Source organism: Ctenopharyngodon idella, chromosome 20 (genome assembly GCF_019924925.1).
Source record: "Ctenopharyngodon idella isolate HZGC_01 chromosome 20, HZGC01, whole genome shotgun sequence".
In the NCBI taxonomy this organism is placed as follows: domain Eukaryota; kingdom Metazoa; phylum Chordata; class Actinopteri; order Cypriniformes; family Xenocyprididae; genus Ctenopharyngodon; species Ctenopharyngodon idella.
In genome coordinates, this window is record NC_067239.1 from 5318465 (window position 1) to 5342036 (window position 23572).

At 37.1% G+C, this 23572-nt stretch overlaps 2 protein-coding genes across 29 annotated transcripts in view; both read right to left on the minus strand.

Moving 5' to 3' along the window:
• si:dkey-239i20.2 overlaps window positions 1-14341 on the minus strand; it is a 37717-nt gene extending 23376 nt beyond the window's left edge. For 3 of the 28 annotated variants that reach the window (XM_051875824.1, XM_051875834.1, XM_051875840.1), the window contains exons 1-8: window positions 13936-14341; window positions 13746-13825; window positions 12811-12962; window positions 12464-12652; window positions 12185-12350; window positions 11774-11916; window positions 11470-11666; window positions 11000-11355 (exon numbers count right to left, since the gene is read on the minus strand). In XM_051875824.1, the coding sequence (XP_051731784.1) occupies window positions 11000-11355; window positions 11470-11666; window positions 11774-11916; window positions 12185-12350; window positions 12464-12652; window positions 12811-12942 (1183 nt within the window). In that variant the 5' untranslated portion in view covers window positions 12943-12962; window positions 13746-13825; window positions 13936-14341. The other 25 variants (XM_051875818.1, XM_051875822.1, XM_051875829.1 and 22 more) reach the window with 18 other exon arrangements.
• On the minus strand, window positions 14096-22632 carry si:dkey-239i20.4. The gene is made up of 9 exons (XM_051875843.1): window positions 22258-22632; window positions 21847-21987; window positions 19395-19583; window positions 18989-19154; window positions 18357-18499; window positions 16605-16804; window positions 16141-16496; window positions 14837-14909; window positions 14096-14744 (listed from the first exon to the last, which is right to left on the minus strand). The coding sequence occupies exons 2-9, from the start codon at window positions 21976-21978 to the stop codon at window positions 14357-14359; spliced, it is 1647 nt and encodes a 548-aa protein (XP_051731803.1). The 5' UTR covers window positions 21979-21987; window positions 22258-22632; the 3' UTR covers window positions 14096-14356.
• Between the last annotated feature and the right edge of the window lie 940 nt (window positions 22633-23572).

Below are 23572 nucleotides of genomic sequence, written 5' to 3' on the forward strand. Positions count from 1 at the left end.
GCTTCATGTTTCCTGTTCTGTCTGCGATCTTTGTAGTCCTTTTGTAGGTTTTCTCGTTGTGTTCCACTTGATTGTCTCCCCCAGGTGTGTCTTGTTATCATGTTAAGCTTGTAATGCTGCCTTTACGTGCAATGGGAATTATTGTAAATATGAGTTTCCTAGCTAAAAATTGGATATGAACACCCTCTCAAGTCATATTTACCACTGGGAAACTCTGAGATAATTTTGATACCCAAGTTCTTGCGTTGGGTGGGCCACAAACTTTAAACATGGCAGAGGGGAGAACGATTGCTGCTGTTACTGGTATTCATTATTAGTTTTTTCCACAACAGCTACATCACCTTGTCTTGTCATTAAAGTAGTGCATATTTACACATATGAATAATCATTTAAAGAGTATTGTATGTTTTATACACATTGAAAATAGCATGTATTTGAACGAAATACGTCAGCAAGCTGACTATCTAGATAGCACAGTGAATGTTTATATGGCTGTCAATGAATGGGGTGCAAAATATTATTTTGGCTTTAATACGATTTTCCCAATAAATTCCTAATAAAAATACAATTCCATGATTCCTGTTCTTTCTCTACAAAGTACTTGAATGCGACGAGCTCATAATCATGTATTCAGAAGTACGCACTCAGTTTGTACAACTCAAAAATTTTAGATCTGAACTATCGCATGTTACCGTTGGTGTTCCTCAAGGTTCAGTCTTGGGGCCTCTTCTATTTATTATTTATTTACTGCTCCTTGGACATATTTTCAGAAAGTTCCTTCACTTTCTCTATCAAGCTGTCTAGCTGAAATTAAAAGCTGGTTTTCATTTCATTTCCTTAAACTTAATAGTGATAAAACTGAAGTTCTTCTTGTAGGCACGAAGTCTAATCTGGCAAAATCTGTGACTATTGACCAATCAGTAGTTTTTCCATCTTCACAGGTAAAAAGTCTGGGTGTTGTCCTTGATAGCACCTTATCCTTTTTAAAATCACATTAATAATATTATTCGTTCTGCCAATTTTCTTGCTCCCACATTACAATAGCTAATTTTCTGAATGAATTAGTTAATAGTCTTACTATGATATAGTGATGCTTGTTAATATATCCTAATTTAATTGTTTAGTAGTGTTTGATTATATACATTGCAATAATATTTATTATTTAATGTGAAGAGTCAGTTGGGTCATAAAATGAACACATACTACTGAATCACTAATTTGTTTATTGGTGGGATGCGCCCCCTCCATTTATATGCTGGTTCGGATCCTGCTGAGACTCTAAAACTTGAGAAAATATCTGTAAAAAATATATTGGAAAACACATTAGACACCTTCTCACACACTCGGCTGAGCTCCACGGTAATGTCTCCACCAGGATTCCCAATCCCAACGATCACAACTCTCTTCCCAAAGTAAGGATCAGGGTTCTTATATTCCCAACTGTGAATTACTGTCCCTGGGAATGTATCAATACCTGAAGTAGACAAAATTACAGTAAACGTTATACCATATATGGTTACACTTTATTTCGATGGTCCGCTTTAGACATACTAACTATAACTAATTTTGCAACTACATGTCAACTAACTCTTATTAGAGAATAGGTAGACTGTTAAGGTGCTAGGGTTCAGGTTAGTAGAATAAGTTTGTGTAGTTGTAGAGTTACTTATAGTTAGTAGAATGAATAATAAACTAAAGTTTTGTGAATGAATGTAAATTTCTCAGGGGATTGTAAAAGTTAAGAACGAATCTAAATTTCTCAGGGAACACAAAAGTTTTGAGGGTTTTCTCTGTTGGGTGCAAAAGTTTTGAGAATGAATGTAAATTTCTCAGGGGAACGTAAAAATTGAGAATGTAAATTTCTCAGGGGAACAAATCATTTATATCATTAATATTATATTATAATTACATTGTTTTAAAAATAGATTTTTAAGATTTGTTTAGCAACACAATTTAATCGGACATTACTATTCTCAATATTAACATATTTGAGTAAATTAACATGCTAAACAGACATGCTAACAACTGCAGCAGTTGAGAGTGATGCACCATTAATACTTGGAATTTTAACACAACAAAAGAGTTTGATAGTGCAACATGATTACATACAAAACTGCACATAAAATCAATTATTTTACAGTGAAATTAAATGTTCATTATACACAAACTGTGTTTCAAATGTTAAGGCACTTTGTGATTCAGTATCAAGTATTTTATGTAAGTAATGTGTCAATTATAACATTTTCATGATGTTGACTACAATTTACCCTAATTGAAGCACACTTGTTATGATATTAGATCTCATATAAACTATGTTAAGTTTCTGATACATATTCATGATCACTGTGTGGTCACTGGCAATGGGACAAGAGTCCCTGATCTTGTCCAGGAGTGATGAAGGGTCTGCTATGAGCGTGTGCAGACCTGGCCCTGCTGTAATACAGAGCAGACAGCAGTGCTGCAACAGACACTGAGAATAAGAGTGAATGAGAGGAGCGATGTGACTGCGGCTCCGGTGCACAGCGTGTTTTCAGAGGCTCGGTGACTCGATCCCACTGAGTCAGGATGGCCTGACGCGCACCTTCCCATTGGCCCGGTCCGTGCAAGCGGAACTGGTATGGGGTGCAGGGCCCAAAGATGATGTTCAGAGCCAGTCTAGGGTCTGTCAGGAGCAGCTTCAGGATAGAGGGACGGACACCCACTTGTTTAGCCAACTCATCCATGTAGAGGATGTAGTCCACCTGGATGGTGTGTCTCTGGGCGGCCACATACCTGCATGACAGTGTGATTAAGAGTCTTCAAGATATACTAAAATTACATTTCTACATAACTGTAGAAATTATGTAAATGCTGTGTTATATAGTCATGTGAGATGAAGTGTGGAGAAACCTTTGAGCCATTGCTTCCTCTTTTGCTTTAATGTCCTTCATCATTGCACTCATCGGAGGCAGTTTGCACAGTCCTAGTGAGCATATCACAGTTTGTTACGTACAAAAACACTGTGTACTTAATGTTCTGACATGTTCATATATTACTTAAAGTAAAACTGGGAAAGAATAATAAGAATAGAAAGAATAAAAATATCCTGAAAAATATTTTTAAGTACTATGTCATCATACTGTAACTTTCAGAACCAGTCCAAAAGGACCAAGACAAGAACAAAACGAAAAGTCACTGTCTAATTGTCAAAAAACTTTGCTTAATTAAATGTCAGAGAAAAAAGTGGAAAACTACAATGGTGATAGAAATCTTGAATAATAGTATAAGTACATCTTTGTTGTTCTGAACTGTATGAATATGAACATTATATATATATTAAGAACAGACCTTAGTTCTCTGTGTAGAAGATCAGAATTATGATTTGATACCTTTAAAAACACGTGTGGCCCAGCGCGCTTGCATCTCAGAGATAGGCATAATGGCTCCCAGAGGCTGGATCAGACCAATCACAGCTAAAGTTGGGCGCTCTAGTGCTGGTGGATACATGTATTTGTACAGGGCTACCTTGTTCTTTGAGACAGGAATTACATGTGAAGACAGGAAGGAGAATGAGAAAGTGTAGCCTGTGGCAAACACCACCAGATCAATGTCATCCTCAACTGTGCCATCCTCAAAAACCACACTTGATCCACGAAACTCTTGTACATTCGGCTTGACCGAGACGGTACCGGAGAGGATCCGGTTTGGTAAATCATCATTGACCGTGGGATGTTGGCTGAAAACTCTGGGAAATAAACAACAGACATTATATAGTACACTATAAAAAGTTGAATTGCAGCAAAGACAATTTCATGGACCAAAGTCAGCAGAGTCTTGTGTCCTCCAGTGTTCAGAGTACCTGTGTGCAGGCTGCAGCCCATAGAGCTTGTGGTCGAACCGTTTATTAAGTTTTTTCTCTCTCATATTGTTGATAAATCCAACAGGCAACATTTGAAAAATCCAACCACGCATTCTGTTATTAATCATATCTAATGGAACACCATTGTCTCCTACACGATTTAGTATCCAAGATCCCTTTCGGGTGCTCAGATAAACCTGGAATTAAAGGAAAGTAAGAAAGGGAAACAATGTGGAATACAGAGGCTTTAATAGGAGTATAATAATTCATACAGTATAATCATTTATACTGTAGTTGTGGCATATCACCTGCTTGGCCATTCTGCTCAGCTCTACAGCAATATCTCCTCCAGAGTTCCCAATGCCAATCACAACTACCCTCTTCCCTCGCCATTCTTCAGGGTTTTTGTAGTCACGGCTGTGGAAGTATTTCCCCTTAAAGGTGTCTATTCCTAAAAAGAGGATTTGAACAATGAGCTGTTAAAGTATAGCAAGTATATATATATATATATATATATATATATATATATATAATATACTTTCTGAAAATATAACTTATCTATATAATTCCTTAAGTCTGCCATTGCATATACAATTTGTATATATTGTAAACAATAAAATTAACAAATTAGTATAGTCATTGACTTGTTATTGAATTATTTTTTAAGCTTGTTGAATCATTCTTTGCAAAACTTTGTAAACTTACTAATCATAAACAATATTTCTGTACAACTGCCTGAGATTCTGCTTAAAGGATTAGTTCACTTCTGAATGAAAATTTCCTGATAATTTACTCACCCCCATGTCATCCAAGATGTTCATGTCTTTCTTTCTTCAGTCGAAAAGAAATTAAGGTTTTTGATGAAAACATTCCAGTATTATTCTCCTTATAGTGGACTTCAATGGACTCCACTGTTGAAGGTCAAAATTATAGTTTCAGTGCAGCTTCAAAGGGCTTTAAACGATACCAGACGAGGAATAATCGTCTTATCTAGCAAAACGATCGGTCATTTTCTAAAAAAATTAAATGTATATGCTTTATAAACACAAATGATCGCCTTGCGAGTGCTTCCGTCTTCTGTATTCTTCAAAAAGCTTTTGCTCTATGTCCTACGCCTTCCCTATTCAACTTACGGAACGAACGCGGCGCCAGTTCCATTTTTTTCGTAAGCAGAATAAGGAAGGCATAGGACATACAGCGCAAGCTTTTTGAAGAATACGGAAGGCGGAATGGTGGAAGCACTTGCAAGGCGATCATTTGTGTTTATAAAGCATATACAGTTGTATTTTTTTTTTAAGAAAATGACCGATCGTTTCGCTAGATGAGACCCTTATTTCTCGTCTGGTATCGTTTAAAGCCCTTTGAAGCTGCACTGAAACTAATTTTGACCTATAACCGTTTGGAGTCCATTGAAGTCCACTATAAGGAGAATAATCCTGGAATGTTTTCATCAAAAACCTTAATTTCGTTTCGACTGAAGAAAGAAAGACATGAACATCTTGGATGACATGGGGGCTAGTAAATTATCAGGAAAATTTTATTTCAAAGTGGACTAATCCTTTAAGGCTACAACAGTTGTACAAGAGCTGTGATTAGGCCTAATGACTCTTGTACAGCTAAAGTCTACTATGAGTGTCCCAGTTTGGCTTTTTTTGACTTTAAGTTGTTGCACTTTGCACATAGACTCTTTGCCTAGTTATCACATGTACTGCACCTGGAAAGTCCTTTAGAGGGAGGTGAGGGTGACAGTGGTGACCGGTGCAGACCATCACAGCATCAAACACCTGCTTCTCTCTCTGACCATCCTTGGACTCTATCTCTACATCCCACTGTCCAGAGTGAGGGAAGTCGGGCCGTGGTGTAACATGAAGGACTTTTGTCTAAGAAACACAAAACATAACCTTGTGAATCTTTGAAACCCCAAAAACCTACGAAAAATATGAGGTACAGTATATTTCTGACTTCACATTTGCTTTCAAGCCAGACCTGGAAACGGATGTGCCGTTTGAGCCGGAAGTGCTCAGCATACATTCGGAAGTAGTCCATGATGAGGGAGTTGTGCATGTAGTTTGGGAAGTGGGCAGGGATGGGGAAATCACTGAAACACATCATCTCCTTTGAAGTGTTGATAATCAAAGAGTGGTAAATGCTAGCACGATCAGGATCTGGATTTTCCTGAGATGGAAAGACAGTAAGCAAACTGCATCAGTATCTCATAGCATCTTGTTTATTGATGGTCTGCAATGAACTGTGCCTCAGGGTTCAGTGCTTGGCCCCCTTCTTTTCTTCATATGTACAACTTCAGTGGGCCCGAACTTAGACATATCTCACCTTAAACCTCCAAAGACCTCCAATGTCATCACTGGTCTCAAAACACACTGGCTCCAGGCCTTCATCCAGGCAGCATTTGATGCAGGTCAGCCCAGAGGCTCCTCCTCCAATCACAGCAACACGTTTAGGCATGATGATACACAACTGTCAGACTGAAGGTAGATGCAGATGAAAGAAAATTATAGATAGATAGAAATGAGATTTAACGATTTTTGTCATTTTTCCAAAGCATGAAACTACGCACCAGTGTTATTTCCATTACATCTAAAATTATGCATAGCATTGTATTGTAGAAATGAGTTTTGAAACATTTTTGTCATGCTAAATTTAATTTCATAGCCAGAATTTTATGTATTCATAATACACAATAAAATTATATTTTACACCTTTTTTTTTTTGCATAATTTTACAATTATGATTTTACAATTCCAAAAACAGAGCCTTGAGCAATAAAAAAGATATTTTTCTGAACATTTTACTAGTTTGATATCATAATGTCATATAGTTAAATTGTTTAATTGATTTATAGGGCGATAACACTTTACAAAAAGGTTCATTAGTTAACATTAGTTAACTACATTAGTTAACATGAACTAATAATGAGCTACACTTATACAGCATTTATTAATCTTTGTTAACGTTAATTTCAACATTTACTAATACATTATTAAAATCTTGTTAAATTTAGTTAATGCACTATGAACTAACATGAACAAACAATGAATGAACAACTTTATTTTCATTAACTAATGTTAACGAAAATTAGTAAATACAGAAACAAATGTATTGCTCATGGTTAGTTCATGTTAGTTAATACATTAACTAATGTTTAACTAATGAACCTTATTGTAAAGTGTTACCTATAGGCAGGGCTGAGCCCCGGCACATAGGCTTACCAGGGTTCGACATATACTTGTCCGGGACTGCGGGAATGCCCTTTATAAAGGTTAATAAAATACCCCCAGGGTAAATAACATAAATATGCAGATTTAAATATGTCACTGCTGATAAAACACTGATGAGAATGTTGCTTGTTTCAGAATAAATTATATTAACAACACACAAAAAAAATCCTATTTTTTTTCCAGGCAAGCTTCTTTTTTACTCCGACAAGTAAATGACCAATTTAGTTGTCCAAGGGACAAGCACAAAACAAGGCTTAATGTCGAACTCTTTATTTTGTATTTATATTCTCTCCTTTAATGGTAGCATCCCCCCCCCCGCTCGTTGAGTCACGTTACGTAAACACGCCTGTGCCAAACGATAATGGAGTGATATTTGTGTCAATAAAAAGTTTGTGGCGAACCATCTTACCTAGTGCCTAGTGTGAAGCAATGAGTTTATAGATGCTGGTCACTCCACACAAACACTTCACCACACCCCTCGACCCCTGCAGCGATGTAAAAGAGGCAGAAATTCATGGCCGGTGTTGTGTAATATTCAGTTCCCGTGAAAAACTGTTCCAGTGGCTGGAGTATACGTGAATATTTATATTTCCCCTGTTGTGGGCGTGGCCTTGAGACAACGCGCAGACGAATGGAACTGAAAATATTAGTGCTCAAATTGAACTCGTTTAATGGATTATTTCGAAACGGTAATGAAGTTTCAATGTTAAGCATTAACTGCAACAGGTGACATTTTTAAAACAATGAATATATTGTGTAATATGATAAATATTACTCCAGGGGGGCCGCGAGATAACTTAAAAGTAATTTAAATCTATTAATATAATTCATTAAATTAATTATTAATACGTTACATTAAAAAAAGATAAATTAAATTAATTAAAAAATACATTTAGAACAAGGCACCACCTCGTACATATTCTGTGATTGTTTCAGAACGGCCCAGGCCATTTCACAGAAAAAACAAAACAAAAAAACAATGAGACAGTCCTTAAAGGGGGCGTTTCCCCCCACCCTACGCTACTTTCTTTTTTTTTTTTTTGTAGACCTGCATAGATGCATGGAAATACTGCATGCTCAGAGTAGTGTGTGGAAATTATATTCGGGTTTTCTTCAACTTTTAGCACTTTCACGTCCCAAGAAATACATTTTATGTTATATGAAGGTCACATTTAAACGGTTGAAGACATGTTTACCATGCTTTCTTTTATTAAAATATTAAATTAAAATGATGAGTAAACATTGATAATGACTGCAACAACTACTACTGCAACTATAAGAGCCTTCATCTTTTTGAGCTGTTCATCATCACAAAATGATACTAGTCCTGCCAGACTCAGGCGTCAACAATGATTTAAAAGCATATAATAAAAGTCTAATAAATGCTGCTACTTTATGTGATGATTGTCAAAAGATAAGGACACTATTCCCTGTTTACAAAACAACAACAAAAAAGATGATTATTTTGTCTGGGAATTTGGCAGAGCACTTATGGCTAATAGACTTGTTAGACCACAAAGGTAATGTTTAATTTTAATTTCCTTCAAAGATTAAAGGTTTTAAACTAAATTGTATTATAAATGATAATGAATACCAAGAATTAGGTTAAAGTGCAAATGCAAAACAGAGCTACTCAAAAATTTAATCTGGGATGTCTGTGAGATACAAGAAACAGATTTGATTCTCAGGAAGTGAATAAAAAACTAAAGTTTTGTGAATGAATGTAAATTTCTCAGGGGATTGTAAAAGTTAAGAACGAATCTAAATTTCTCAGGGAACACAAACGTTTTGAGGGTTTTCTCTGTTGGGTGCAAAAGTTTTGTGAATGAATATAAATTTCTCAAAGCTGCAAAAAGTTTTGAGAATGAATGTAAATTTCTCAGGGGAACGAATCATTTATATCATTAATATTATATTATAATTACATTGTTTTAAAAATAGATTTTTAAGATTTGTTTAGCAACACAATTTAATCGGACATTACTATTCTCAATATCAACAAATTTGAGTAAATTAACATGCTAAACAGACATGCTAACAACTGCAGCAGTTGAGAGTGATGCACCATTAATACTTGGAATTTTAACACAACAAAAGAGTTTGATAGTGCAACATAATTACATACAAAACTGCACATAAAATCAATTATTTTACAGTGAAATTAAATGTTCATTATACACAAACTGTGTTTCAAATGTTAAGGCACTTTGTGATTCAGTATCAAGTATTTTATATAAGTAATGTGTCAATTATAACATTTTCATGATGTTGACTACAATTTACCCTAATTGAAGCACACTTACGATATTAGATCTCATATAAACTATGTTAAGTTTCTGATACATATTCATGATCACTGTGTGGTCACTGGCAATGGGACAAGAGTCCTGATCTTGTCCAGGAGTGATGAAGGGTCTGCTATGAGCGTGTGCAGACCGGCCCTGCTGTAATACAGAGCAGACAGCAGCGCTGCAACAGACACTGAGAATAAGAGTGAATGAGAGGAGCGCTGTGACTGCGGCTCCGGTGCACAGCGTGTTTTCAGAGGCTCGGTGACTCGATCCCACTGAGTCAGGATGGCCTGACGCGCACCTTCCCATTGGCCCGGTCCGTGAACGCGGAACTGGTATGGGGTGCAGGGCCCAAAGATGATGTTCAGAGCCAGTCTAGGGTCTGTCAGGAGCAGCTTCAGGATAGAGGGACGGACACCCACTTGTTTAGCCAACTCATCCATGTAGGGGATGTACTCCACCTGGATGGTGTGTCTCTGGGTGGCCACATACCTGCATGACAGTGTGATTAAGAGTCATCAAGACACACTAAGATGACATTTCTACATAACTGTAGAAATTGTGTAAATGCTGTGTTATATAGTCATGTGAGATGAAGTGTGGAGAACCTTTGAGCCATTGCTTCCTCTTTTGCTTTAATGTCCTTCATCATTGCACTCATTGGAGGCAGTTTGCACAGTCCTAGTGAGCATATCACAGTTTGTTACGTACAAAAACACTCTATACTTAATGTTCTGACATGTACAGAAAGAATAAGAATATCCTGAAAAATATTTTTAAGTACTATGTCATCATACTGTAACTCAAAAGTCTTTGCTTAAAGGATTAGTTCACTTTGAAATGAAAATTACTCCAAGATTTACTCACCCTCAAGCCATCCTAGGTGTATATTACTTTCTTCTTTCTGATGAACACAATCGGAGTTATACTGATAAATATCCTGACACATTCGAATGGAAGTGAACCGGACCAATGAGTATGAAGCTAAAGAAAGTGCATCCATCCATCATAAACGTACTTCACACGGCTCCGGGGGTTAATAAAGGCCTTCTGAAGGCTTCCGCCAGACCACCTTCCATATTCATTTTATGAAAAAAGTGTCAGTTACGCTTTTCGTAAATTGAATACGAAAGGCAGGTCTGGCGGAAGCTAGATATTTTACTCTATAACTTGTTAAATATGGATATTTTTCTTACACAAACACATTGCTTCGCTTTAGAAGGAATTTATTAACCCCCCGGAGCTGTGTGAAGTACGTTTATGATGGATGGATGCACTTTCTTGAGCTTCAAACTCGTTGGTCCGGTTCACTTCCATTATAAAGCTCGAATGCGTCAGGATATTTATTAATATAACTCACATTGTGTTCATCAGAAACAAGAAAGTCATATACACCTAGGAAGGTTTGAGGTTAAGAAAATATTGGGGAAATTTTCATTTTAAAGTGAGCTGATCCTTTAATTAAATGTCAGAGAGAAAATGCTCATGAAAAACAACATTTTTAGGTGATAGAAATCTTGAATAATAGTATAAGTACATCTTTGTTGTTCTGAATTGTATGAATATGAACATGAATATGTATTAAGAAAAGCCCTTAGTTTTCTGTGTAGAAGATCAGAATTATGATTTGATACCTTTAAAAACACGTGTGGCCCAGCGCGCTTGCATCTCAGAGATTGGCATAATGGCTCCCAGAGGCTGGACCAGACCAATCACAGCTAAAGTTGGGCGCTCTAGTGCTGGTGGATACATGTATTTGTACAGGGATACCTTGTTCTTTGAGACAGGAATTACATGTGAAGACAGGAAGGGGAATGAGAAAGTGTAGCCTGTGGCAAACACCACCAGATCAATGTCATCCTCAACTGTGCCATCCTCAAAAACCACACTTGATCCACGAAACTCTTGTACATTCGGCTTGACCGAGACAGTACCAGAGAGGATCCGGTTTGGTAAATCATCATTCTCCATGGGATGTTGGCTGAAAACTCTGGGAAATAAACAACAGACATTATATAGTACACTATAAAAAATTGAATTGCAGCAAAGACAAATTCATGGACCAAAGTCAGCAGAGTCTTGTGTCCTCCAGTGTTCAGAGTACCTGTGTGCAGGCTGCAGCCCATAGAGCTTGTGGTCGAACCGTTTATTAAGTTTTTTCTCTCTCATATTGTTGATAAATCCAACAGGCAACATTTGAAAAATCCAACCACGCATTCTGTTTTTAAACATATCTGATGGAACACCATTGTCTCCTACACGATTTTGTATCCAAGATCCCTTTCGGGTGCTCAGATAAACCTGGATTAAAGGAAAGTAAGAAAGGGAAACAATGTGGAATACAGAGGCTTTAATAAGAGTATAATAATTACACTATAATAATTTATACTGTAGTTGTGGCATATCACCTGTTTGGCCATTCTGCTCAGCTCTACAGCAATATCTCCTCCAGAGTTCCCAATGCCAATCACAACTACCCTCTTCCCTCGCCATTCTTCAGGGATTTTGTAGTCACGGCTGTGGAAGTATTTTCCCTTAAATGTGTCTATTCCTAAAAAGAGGATTTGAACAATTATCCATTATAATATAGCAAGTGTGTATTTTATATATATATATATATACTTTCTGAAAAACAATATTTCTGTACAACTGCCTGAGATTCTGCTTAATGCTACAACAGTTGTACAAGAGCTGTGATTAGGCCTAATGACTCTTGTACAGCTAAAGTCTACTATGAGTGTCCCAGTTTGGCTTTTATTGACTTTATGTTGTTGCACTTTGCACATAGACTCTTTGCCTAGTCATCACATGTACCGCACCTGGAAAGTCCTTTAGAGGGAGGTGAGGGTGACAGTGGTGACCGGTGCAGACCATCACAGCATCAAACACCTGCTTCTCTCTCTGACCATCCTTGGACTCTATCTCTACATCCCACTGTCCAGAGTGAGGGAAGTCGGGCCTTGGTGTAACATGAAGGACTTTTGTCTAAGAAACACAAAACATAACCTTGTGAATCTTTGAAACCCCAAAAACCTAAGATAAATATGAGGTACAGTATATTTCTAACTTCACACTTCAAATACGCTTTCAAGCCAGACCTGGAAACGGATGTGCCGTTTGAGCTGGAAGTGCTCAGCATACATTTGGAAGTAGTCCATGATGAGGGAGTTGTGCATGTAGTTTGGGAAGTGGGCAGGGATGGGGAAATCACTGTAGCACATCATCTCCTTTGAAGTGTTGATAATCAAAGAGTGGTAAATGCTAGCACGATCAGGATCTGGATTTTCCTGAGATGGAAAGACAGTAAGCAAACTGCATCAGTATCTCATAGCATCTTGTTTATTGATGGTCTGCAATGAACTGTGCCTCAGGGTTCAGTGCTTGGCCCCCTTCTTTTCTTCATAAGTACAACTTCAGTGGGCCCGATATTATAGACATATCTCACCTTAAACCTCCAAAGACCTCCAATGTCATCACTGGTCTCAAAACACACTGGCTCCAGGCCTTCATCCAGGCAGCATTTGATGCAGGTCAGCCCAGAGGCTCCTCCTCCAATCACAGCAACACGTTTAGCCATGATGATCCACAACTGTCAGACTTAAGGCAGATGCAGATGATAGAAAAATGAGATTTAAAATGAGAAATATTTCCATATGAAACCATATGATTTAATTCTCTTTTAGAGATTTTTGGCATTTTCCAAAGCATCAAAGTGTCCATTAGTGTTATTTCCATCACATCTAAAATTATACATAGCATTTTGTTGTAGTAATGAGTTTTTGTTATGTTTGTTACAATTATGAATCATTCCAAAAACAGCCTTGAGCAATAAAGAGGAGATTTTTCTGAACATTTTACTATTAATTTGATATAATGTCATATAGTTAAATTGTTTAATTGATCTATAGGGTTTGAAATTAAGGCTTGTGCTATGCAAAGAGCATTTGTTTATGTGTAACTGAGTTGGTTTGAGATGAAAACATGAAATGTGTATTAAAAACCGAATGTGAAACGAATGTCAAACATTAAACTAACTTTACCGCCGTCTTGGTGCTATGGCTTATAAAATGAAGAGTCGCGATTTCACTGAATTCATATATCACGAAGAATGACATGACGCAATATTATTCACATGTCTAAGACAGCGCACTGTGGATTTATAAACAAAAGAAATCTGAATTTTAAACCGCAAACTATCTTTACTGCGGTGTCCAAGAGGTGTATTTGTGAAATCGACTTGTTAAAGCTCTGACAAGAAGAGAACATACGAAAATATAATACGATTCCAGTCAGATTCGGACAAACAACTCGGACTCGCCTGTGCCAAACGATAATGGAGTGATATTTGTGTCAATAAAAGTTTGTGGCGAACCATCTTACCTAGTGCCTAGTGTGAAGCAATGAGCAAGTTTATAGATGTTGGTCTCTCCACACAAACACTTGACCACACCCCTTGACCCCTGCATAGATGTAAAAGAGGCGGAGATTCATGGCCGTCACTCTGGTAATAAATCTAGTCAATAGCGTTGAATTAGTTTAATTTTGACAAATATTTGGTGTTGGATCGCACCTCTACAAACAACTTTTTTTTGTAGACCTGCATAGATGAATGTGAATACTCCGTGCTCCGTATTGTATGGACATTATATTTGGGGTTTTCTTCAACTTTTAGCACTTTCATGGGGGAAAAAAATAAAATGTTATAGGAAGGTCACATTAAAACGAATGGAAACGTGTTTACCATGCTTTCTTTTATTAAAACATTAAATTAAAATGATAACATTGATAATGACTGCAACAATTATCACCGCAATATATATATATATATATATATAGACTTGTTACACCACAAAGGTAATGTTTAATTTTAATTTTCCTCAAAGATTAAAGGATTTAAAATAAATTGTATTATAAATGATAATGAATTCCAAAAATTAGAATAATAAGGTTAAAGTGTAAATGCAAAACAGAGCTACCAAAAACTGGGATATCTATAAGATACAAGAAGCAGATTTGATTCTCAGGAAGTGTGGGATCTTCTTTTGCATTGCCATAGCTAAAATCACAGCAGCCCCTCCTGATAGGCCCAGCCAAAAGAACAAACTGAAGGATGAAGGTTCTGGAATGGGCCGTGTCTTCATGGGTTTGGCCACACGCTCCCATTGGGTAAGAATAGCCTGGCGGGCACCTCTCCAGTGCCCTGGCCCGCTTAGCCGAAACTGGTAGGGAGTACAGGGGCCGAAGAAAACCCTCAGTCCCACAGCAGGGTCCCTCAGGAGCAGCCAGGCAATGTTGGGACAGACACCCACTTCCTTTGCTATTGTGTCTAGGTAAGGGATATAGTCCACTTGAAGAGCAGCCAGCTTAGGACAGGGGTAACTGTAGAGCGATAGCAGAGTTCAAAATGGGTATTGATTAACTGTCAAACCAAAATCTGTTTGGAATTACCATCAAGGTCAATAAATAATTACCTCTTTAAATTCGCTTTTATGTCCTTCTCAATTATTTTATTCATTTTATCAGCTGGAGGAAGATGGTTTAGTCCTTGAAGAACAGAAGGAGAATTAATAAATGCAAAAAGTTTTCAAACCATAATCATATATAAATTATTAAATCATATACGAAAGTCACATTAAAACTGTCTTGGAAATGTGTTTACCATGCTTTCATAATTTTAAAAAATTTTATATACAGATTTATTGGTAACACTTAACAATAAGGTCCCATTAGTTAATGTATTAACCAACATGAACTAACAATGAGCATTTTTTTAAATAGTATTTATTAATCTTTTCTGACGTTAGTTAACTGTTCACTGTTATTTCATGTTTGCTGAGGTCCATTAAATAATATTAACAGAACTTTTAATTTTAATAAGTATATGTTGACATTAACATTGACTTAGAAAATAATGTTTTAGAAGTATGTTTTATTGTAAGTTCATGTTAACTAATGACTTTTAATCTTAAATTATGAAAATCCATTACAAAAATATTATATATATATATATATATATATATATGAATAAAGGTAGGGTAGGCAATTTTTTAAACACGTTCTTGCTATTCTAGTTAGAACTCTCTTCACATCCTGATAGCAATCAATAATAGTGGTCTAAATATTAAAAAATGTACATATATCATCTGTGGAAGTCTCAGGACCAAAAAATATTCGTCCAATCATTGCATTCGGTCCGAATGCCTGTCAGCGCATGTATTTCCATACCTCTGTGCATCCCGCTTACACAGACATCACACGTCATCAGCGCATTCAATGAGGCTATGCAGAGTTGTAGACAGAAAGTCACTGAGCGCCGCAAACAAACAGTAGCCGCCTTTTACAATTTCTCCTGAATCAAAACAACGATCTTATGCTGTGTTCACGCCATGTCGTAACCATAATTTAGAGATGGCAACCTGTGACATTCTACTCGGAGCTGCTCATGTCCTTAGAATCTGCAGCAGTCAGGTGGTCAGAGCTCTGTAAGACTAAGTTACATTCATTATTATTGTAATGTTATGTGCTTTGAGACATGAAATAATTTAACTCCGTCTCTTATGATGCTTTGCTGAATCTGCTCTGGCTGTGTCATTTGTTTTGGAGGAGTCGTGGCTTTGGAGAGCGCTCTGAAGGGAGGGTGGGATCTAATGCTTTCAAAGCTAGCTTGCTATTGCTAGCGCACCGCTAACCTACCTTTATTGATTATAAATTTTATATTTGCTTCTCCTATAACTCTCAAAAGAAATTTTCATGACCTGTCATGTTTGCTCTGTACCTGCGATGACCCTGGTGGCCCAGCGAGCCTGCAGTTCTACAGCTGGCGTGATTGGCCCTCTGGTCTGCAGCAGGCCCATGATGGCCAGTGTTGGACGCTCGAGAGATGGAGGAAAGATTCTTTTGTAGAGTCTCAGATCTCCATCAGCACCGGAGTTTAAGGAGGCGGGGAGGAAGGGAAATTTATAATCATATCCTGTGCATAAGATCACTGCATCAATCTTCTCTTCAACGGTCCCATCATCAAAGACAAGCGTCGATCCTTGGAACTTCTGCACATTTGGTTTCATCACCAGTTCTCCTACCAGAATGCGACCTGGGAGGTCATCGTTGATAACAGAACGCTGGTCAAGGATCCTGGAATCACAAAAGATTGCCAAAGGTCACTGTGAATGATGAGTTAATTTTGAAATAATCTGTCAGGGCTTTACTTTAACCATCAAGGATAAAGTTTTGGCCCTTCACCTGTGCTCAGGCTGTAGTCCATACAGTTTATGGTCAAGTCTCTGATTTAGGCTTCTCTCGCCAATCCAGTTGAGCAGAGGTCTAGGCAGGAGGCAGTAAATCAGGTCTCGAACTCGTCTAACCATCGTCATATCTAAAGGAAGCCCTTTACCGACCATGCGACCTATGACCCACGCCCCTTTACGGGTACTCAGGAACGTCTAAGTGAGGAATAGGGAGACCAAAGTAGGGTGAGAAAGGAAAACTGAATTAGTGGATAGACTAGAGTGCAATTGAACTTATCGAATTACAGAATATTAATGAGAACCAAGAAAGTAATACATATTCAGAATTGGTATGGTTTAAATGTTAAGACTATGACCTGTAACGTGTATGTTTGTGTATATATTTAATAACATAAACCGTTAAAGCCAAAAAGAGGTACAAATTCGTTTATGAGGTATATCTCTTCTACTATGAGGATAAATGTGATTTTTTCTCTAGTATTTATTAGCTGATAGCTGTCATATGTTCTCTGTGTTTGTCTCTGAACATTTGTTATGCTTCATGTTTCCTGTTCTGTCTGCCATCTTTGTAGTTCTTTTGTAGTTTTCATGTTGTGTTCTACCTGATTGTCTCCCCCAGGTGTGTCTTGTTATCTTGTGTCTTGTTATACCCTCTCAAGTCATATTTACCACTGGGAAACTCTGAGATAATTTTGATACCCAAGTTCCCGAGTTGGGCGGGCCACAAACTTTAAGCATGGTGGAGGGGAGAACGATTGCTGCTGTGACTGGTATTCATTTTTTCCACAACAGCTACATCACCTTGTCTTGTCATTAAAGTAGTGCATATTTACACACATGAATAATCATTTGAAGAGTATTGTATGTTTTATACACATTGAAAATAGCATGTATTTGAACGAAATTCATCAGCAAGCTGACTATCTAGATAGTACAGATACCTTGCCATGGCCACGGAGGCCACGCCTCTCTGGCCCCCTGAAGTGCCTGCACCTCCAATGGCCACCTGAACAGCCGGCACCGCCCAGGAGGTTACCTAGCCTGCCAGCATTGCCCATGCCCCACGGTTTAGTTTAGTCAATCTTATTGTTATGTTTTCATTGCTTTGTTTCCATGTTTGCCATGTGCTCCCTGTTGTCATGTGTTTCCCATGTCCCCATGTGATCATGTCATGTGAGTCCCTTGGTCTCATGTGTTAGGTTTTCATTGGTTCAATCATTGCTTTCAGGTGTGTTTTGTTATGTCATGAGTCTCTGTGTATTTAAGCCCTCCTGTTTGCCATTGTTCTTTGTCAAGTATTGTCACGTGTAACCACTGTTTGTGAGTTTTCTGTTTTAGTTCTAGTTTTGCCAAGCCATGCCATGCCATGTCATGTCAAGTCTTTGTTTTTGTATTTAGTTCATGGTTGTGTAAAATAAACTGCACTTGGGTTTGTCAAGACTTGCCTCTAGTGGATCCATTACAGTTTGGTTGTATACCTTTTGATTCTACTGTAATCCATCGCTCTCTTATTTTTTCCTCTTTTGAAAAATATCTTTTTCCCTTTTGCTGTCAGAACATTGGAATAATATTTATTATTTAATGTGAAGGGTCAATTGGTTCATAAAATGAACTCGTTTTACTCAATCACTAATTTGTTTATTGGTGGGATGCGCCCCCTCCATTTATATGCTGATTATGATCGTGCTGAGACTCTAAAACTTGAGAAAATATCTGTAAAAAATATATTGGAAAAAACATTAGATACCTTCTCACACACTCGGCTAAGCTCCACGGCAATGTCTCCACCAGAATTCCCAATCCCAACGATCACAATTCTCTTCCCAAAGTAAGGATCAGGGTCCTTATATTCCCAACTGTGAATTACTGTGCCTGGGAATGTATCAATACCTGAAGTAGACAAAATTACAGTAAACGTTATACCATATATGGTTACACTTTATTTCGATGGTCCGCTTTAGGCATACTAACTATAAGTAATTTTGCAACTACATGTCAACTAACTATCATTAGAGTATACGTAGACTGTTAGTAGACTGTTAAGGTGTTAGGGTTCAGGTTAGTAGAATTAGTTTATGTACAGTAGTTGTAAAGTTACTTACAGTTAGCAGACTGTCTTTTGGGGAGCATCAAAGTAAAGTGTTAGCAGATATTAAGACAGTCTACTAATACTCTAATGAGAGTTAGTTGACATAGTTGCAAAGCTACTTATAGTCAGTAGAATGTCTTCGAAATAAAGTGTTACCCAATATATTAATGCTTCTATACAAATAGAGCCATAATATGTATAGAGCAACACAGAGATTTAGTATTGCACACAGTGCTGAATTCTGCAGAGTAAAGTCTTTTTAACTTTCTTTTATCATATGAACAGATCACCTGGGAAGTCTGAGAGGGGTTTGATGGGTTGTGTGTAGTGTCCTGCACACACAAGCACCCCGTCAAACACATGTTTCTCCTCTTGTCCATCTTTGTCTGCGGTCACCACCTCCCACTGACCTGAATCAGAGAAATCAGGCCTCTGCCTCACACTGCGAACTGTGGTCTGAAATACACAAAACCACAAAGTGCTGATCTTTATAAAAGGAATAATTCTTATTCAAACACTCCAAAAAGAACATACACACACTTGCAATAATGTGAAAATAAATTTCCTAGATCATCATTGTCAAACAAATACTCCTAACTCTAAAATCTTATTGATTAAAAAAGAAAGTTATTCCAGGACCAATATGGATGTTGATCTTTCTTGGTGAAATCTCAGCGGTGATGTCATGTTATTTACCTGAAAGTGAATGTGCTTGAGCAGATTGAAGTGCTCGGCATAGTGTTTGAAGTACTGCATGATCAGAGAGTTGTGCATGAAGTTTGGGTAATGATCCGGCACAGGGAAATCACTATAGCACATCATCTCTTTAGAGGTGTTCACTATGAGAGAACGATAAATGCTGCAACGTTCTGCCTCAGGTTTTTCCTGTGAATGAACAGGGGGACACGGTTGATCACTTGTTAGCAGATTGATAAGAAAAAAACAAACAAACAAACAAACCTCAACCAGCTTTGAAATTTTTGGTTAAAGGTGAAGTGTGTAATAGTTTAATGTAAAAATAATATCTCATATCACATCTTAAGTAGTGTTAATTGTACAATATTAAGTTAGTAACATAGCTAACTGAGACATTAGCTACACCGTCGGAAATGTTTTTGGAGCCTCATTTCGAAAAAAGTGTTCATTATCTGTTAACTTTAGCTTTTCTTATTGCTAACAGCGTTCTCTCTTTCCCTGCTATTGGTTCTCCCCACAGCATTTTTCTGCGGTGACCAATAAATGGGGAATAAAGTTGTAAAGTAAACTGTGGCCTTAATGTAGGCATTATGACCGTTATTATCAGCCAGAGAAATGATAGTGTCGTGGATTAGGGCAAAGGTAGAGTAAATTCATCTTAAATTAGTAACGTTAGCTGGTATGGAGCAGCCGTTGTCTGCCTAGTTGACTGATAAATGTGTACTGCTTTATCTAAGATAAATCGTTTGGAGCAAGGGATGATTTGTGCGCAGAGTTTGACTCTGTGCTACTACAGGTGCAGATTATTAACAGCTGAGTCTTATTCTACTCTTATTCTATTGATATATTATTTTTGCAGCTTTGTGCCACAGCCACTGACGTTGAAGGGACTGTGACACTACCAAGCACCTCTCACTTGATTGTCCAAGGTCATGTTGATGTCTTCCTCATTTTTTATGTATTTTCAAGTGTCAAGAAGTCATCCACAGATTTGTTGTGAGCAGTTTCATGTATGGAACCTATATTTCTACCGATAGGTCCTACATGAAACTGCTCACAATAAGGTCTGTGGATTATCTTGAGTAACCAGGTCATGATTTCTGGAAAGAGACATTGCTGTTGAGTTTTTCAAATGTATTTTTTTGAGCAACATATATATACAAAAAATGCAGACATCTCTACTGCTGATATCTCCAGAACTCGGCAATTCACACCAAAACAATCCAGATGGATAAATAGCACTACAGGTAAGAGGAAAATGTGTATTTTTGATTTTGAGGTTAACTGTCCCTTTAAGCAAGTGCAATAACACAAGACATAGCAGGCCAGCTAATATTACTTAACAGTCCAACAGCAAGAAGGCCAGCTCGGTGTCTGTCTCGCAGCCTTTCATTTCGTGACTAAAAAGCCAGTCCGACACTCATGCTGACATGAGAACATTAACATGTTGAGATACTACCTGGAATTTAACAGTTAGAATGTCAATATTTAAAATGGAAAAAAGCTTTCAGCATGAGGTCTTGGTGTACTAATAATGACCTTCAGACCTTCAGCGACTGCATTGCTAACTTTTCTGTTTAAAAGATAACCTGAGAGTGAGTATGGTTCTAGTCATGTATTAATTTCATTTAAAGGATCTAAATGTAAACAAAAAGGTTGCCTCACTGCCTGAAGTCAACATAAAAGGCCTATATTTGCAATTGTCTTGAATTTAAAACAAAAAATTAATAATCTATTATAAAAAATGACAGGTTTGTAATATCAAAACAAACTGTTAAGTGATTAGGTATATAACATTGTGAATTATACACCTGAACAACTGTATTTACTTTTTACCCATAGGCGGGGCTCGAAATGAACTTTTTTACTTGGTAGCACTGGTGTTCCCAACTTCAAAAAGTTAGAAACACCAGCAAAAATTTAGAAGCACCACAACTAAAAATGTATAAACATTAAGCCTTGTCATGTGCTTGTATGAGTAAAAAGGTTGCTTGTCCGGAAAAATAGGATTTTTGTGTTGTAAATATAATAATGCTGAAAATTCAGCTTTGCATCACAGGAATAATTTAGTTTACATTATATAAAAGTAGAAAACAGTTATTTTAAATTCTTGTAATAATATTTTTCATAATATTACTTTTTGTACTGTATTTTTAATCAAATAAATGCAGCCTTGGTGAGCATAAGAGACTTTTTTCAAAAACGTTACCGATCCCAAACTTTTGAATGGTAGTGGTAGTGTTTTAAAAATTGAGGCATGGGCTAATGGTTCCTAATCTTGTTTTGTTTAGAATAGAGAATGTGCTAAAAATCATTATTTTCAATTATCATTATATCAGTCATTGTTTTTCTGAGTGGTATGGCAGATGGCACAGAAATTACACACTTAACCTTTATTGTTAAGCTGTTTCGTTTCAGACATTAAATGTTTAAAATTTAGTTTAATTTCAACCTTAAACCTCCAGAGTCCTCCAATTTCATCACTGCTCTCAAAACACACTGGCTCCAGCCCTTCATCCAGACAGCATTTGATGGCGGTCAGCCCAGAGCTGCCTGCTCCAATCACAGCCACACGCTTAGCCATGCTGTCAGTCTGCATAGGAAGAAAAGACAAGATCATGTGAAAATGCACACAGCTATTAAAAAGGACACACTGTTACACTAGTGTTTTCTAGTTAATTCTGAAGTGTATTTGATAAGGTATTCCAGGAGTCATTCAAAATGTTTAGCATGGATGTGCTGCATTTACTGGTTAATCATTAAGAAAAAAAAATCACATGCCAACAGATGATGACGCAAAGATAGACACCAGTCTAAACATATGCTGCAAGCTTGACTCTTATGACAAAAAGAGAGATCTTACCTTTTAACTGAAGATGGTCTCAAGCCCTCAGAGAAAAAAAAAATGCCAAAAAATGTTTTTTTCTGTTCCTAGTTAGAGCAGCTTTCCCTGCAACCGTCTCACTGAAATCAGCCTATTATGTAACCAATTGAGACGATCTGAAGTCTCAAAGAGGAGGGTGGTCTCAGCTGGCACTGGTTTAAGGTGGATCAAACTGGAATGAATAATTAAGAAGAAAAAAGCGTAGGTTAGGTGTTCAGGACTATCAAGAATGTTCAGTCATTTCTCATTATCACAGACATGCAAGTCTTTATCTTTTGAGTGTTGTCATAAATCTTATCATAAAACAGAAGATGAGTTCAGTGGTTTTCACAAATAGTCTAAAGCCTGGTGTTAACAATAAAACTAACATTTTAAACATGCAGAGGTCTCCTATATTTAAATACCAATAAAATGCATATCTTTTTTTACACTTTAATTTTCCAACATTTTGGGTAATAATGACACAGATCACATGTTTTACACACATGAGAACCTGAACTAAAGCTGAAAGGCCACAACGAATAAGTTGAAAGGCTTTTAGAGGGTGGGGTGATATATGTAAATGTTAACCCTTTATATGACTTATTCTGATGACTTTTTGGCAGAAATCAGTGTTTAAGATTGAAAATCAAATGTATGCCAACTAATTTCTTTCTATAATAGTCTGGAACATATACAGTGGTGGTCAGAATTATTGGCACCCTTGGTAAATATGATCAAAGATGACTGAAAAAATAAATCTGCATTGTTTATCCTTTTGATCTTTAATTCATAAAATTAGCAAAAATCTAACCTTTCATTGAAGGAAAAGAATTGAAAGTGGGGGCAAAAAAATCACATTATGAAATAAAAGTTTTTCTCCAAAACACGTTGGCCACAACTATTGGCGCCCCTAGAATTTTTTATGAGTAAAATATCTCTGAAGTACTGTATATTCCCATTCATATTTAAAATTTTTTTGGCACACCAGGGTGATCGTGAACATGAAATTGTCCAGCCATGACTTCCTGTTCAAAGGAGTATAAACATGAGGAAACACAAAGGCCAAATTCCCTTAATCATTCATCACAATGAGTAAAACCGAAGAATATAGTTCTGATGTGCAGCAAAAAGATTGTTGAGCTTCACAAAATAAAAAGTGGCTGTAAGAAAATAGCTAAAGCATTGAAAATCCCCATTTCCACAAAAAAATAAATTACAAATCTGCCTGGAAGAGGACGTGTGTCTAAATCGTCCTAATGCGCGGTGAGGAGGAGAGTTTGAGTGGACAAAGACTCTCCAAGGATCACAGCTG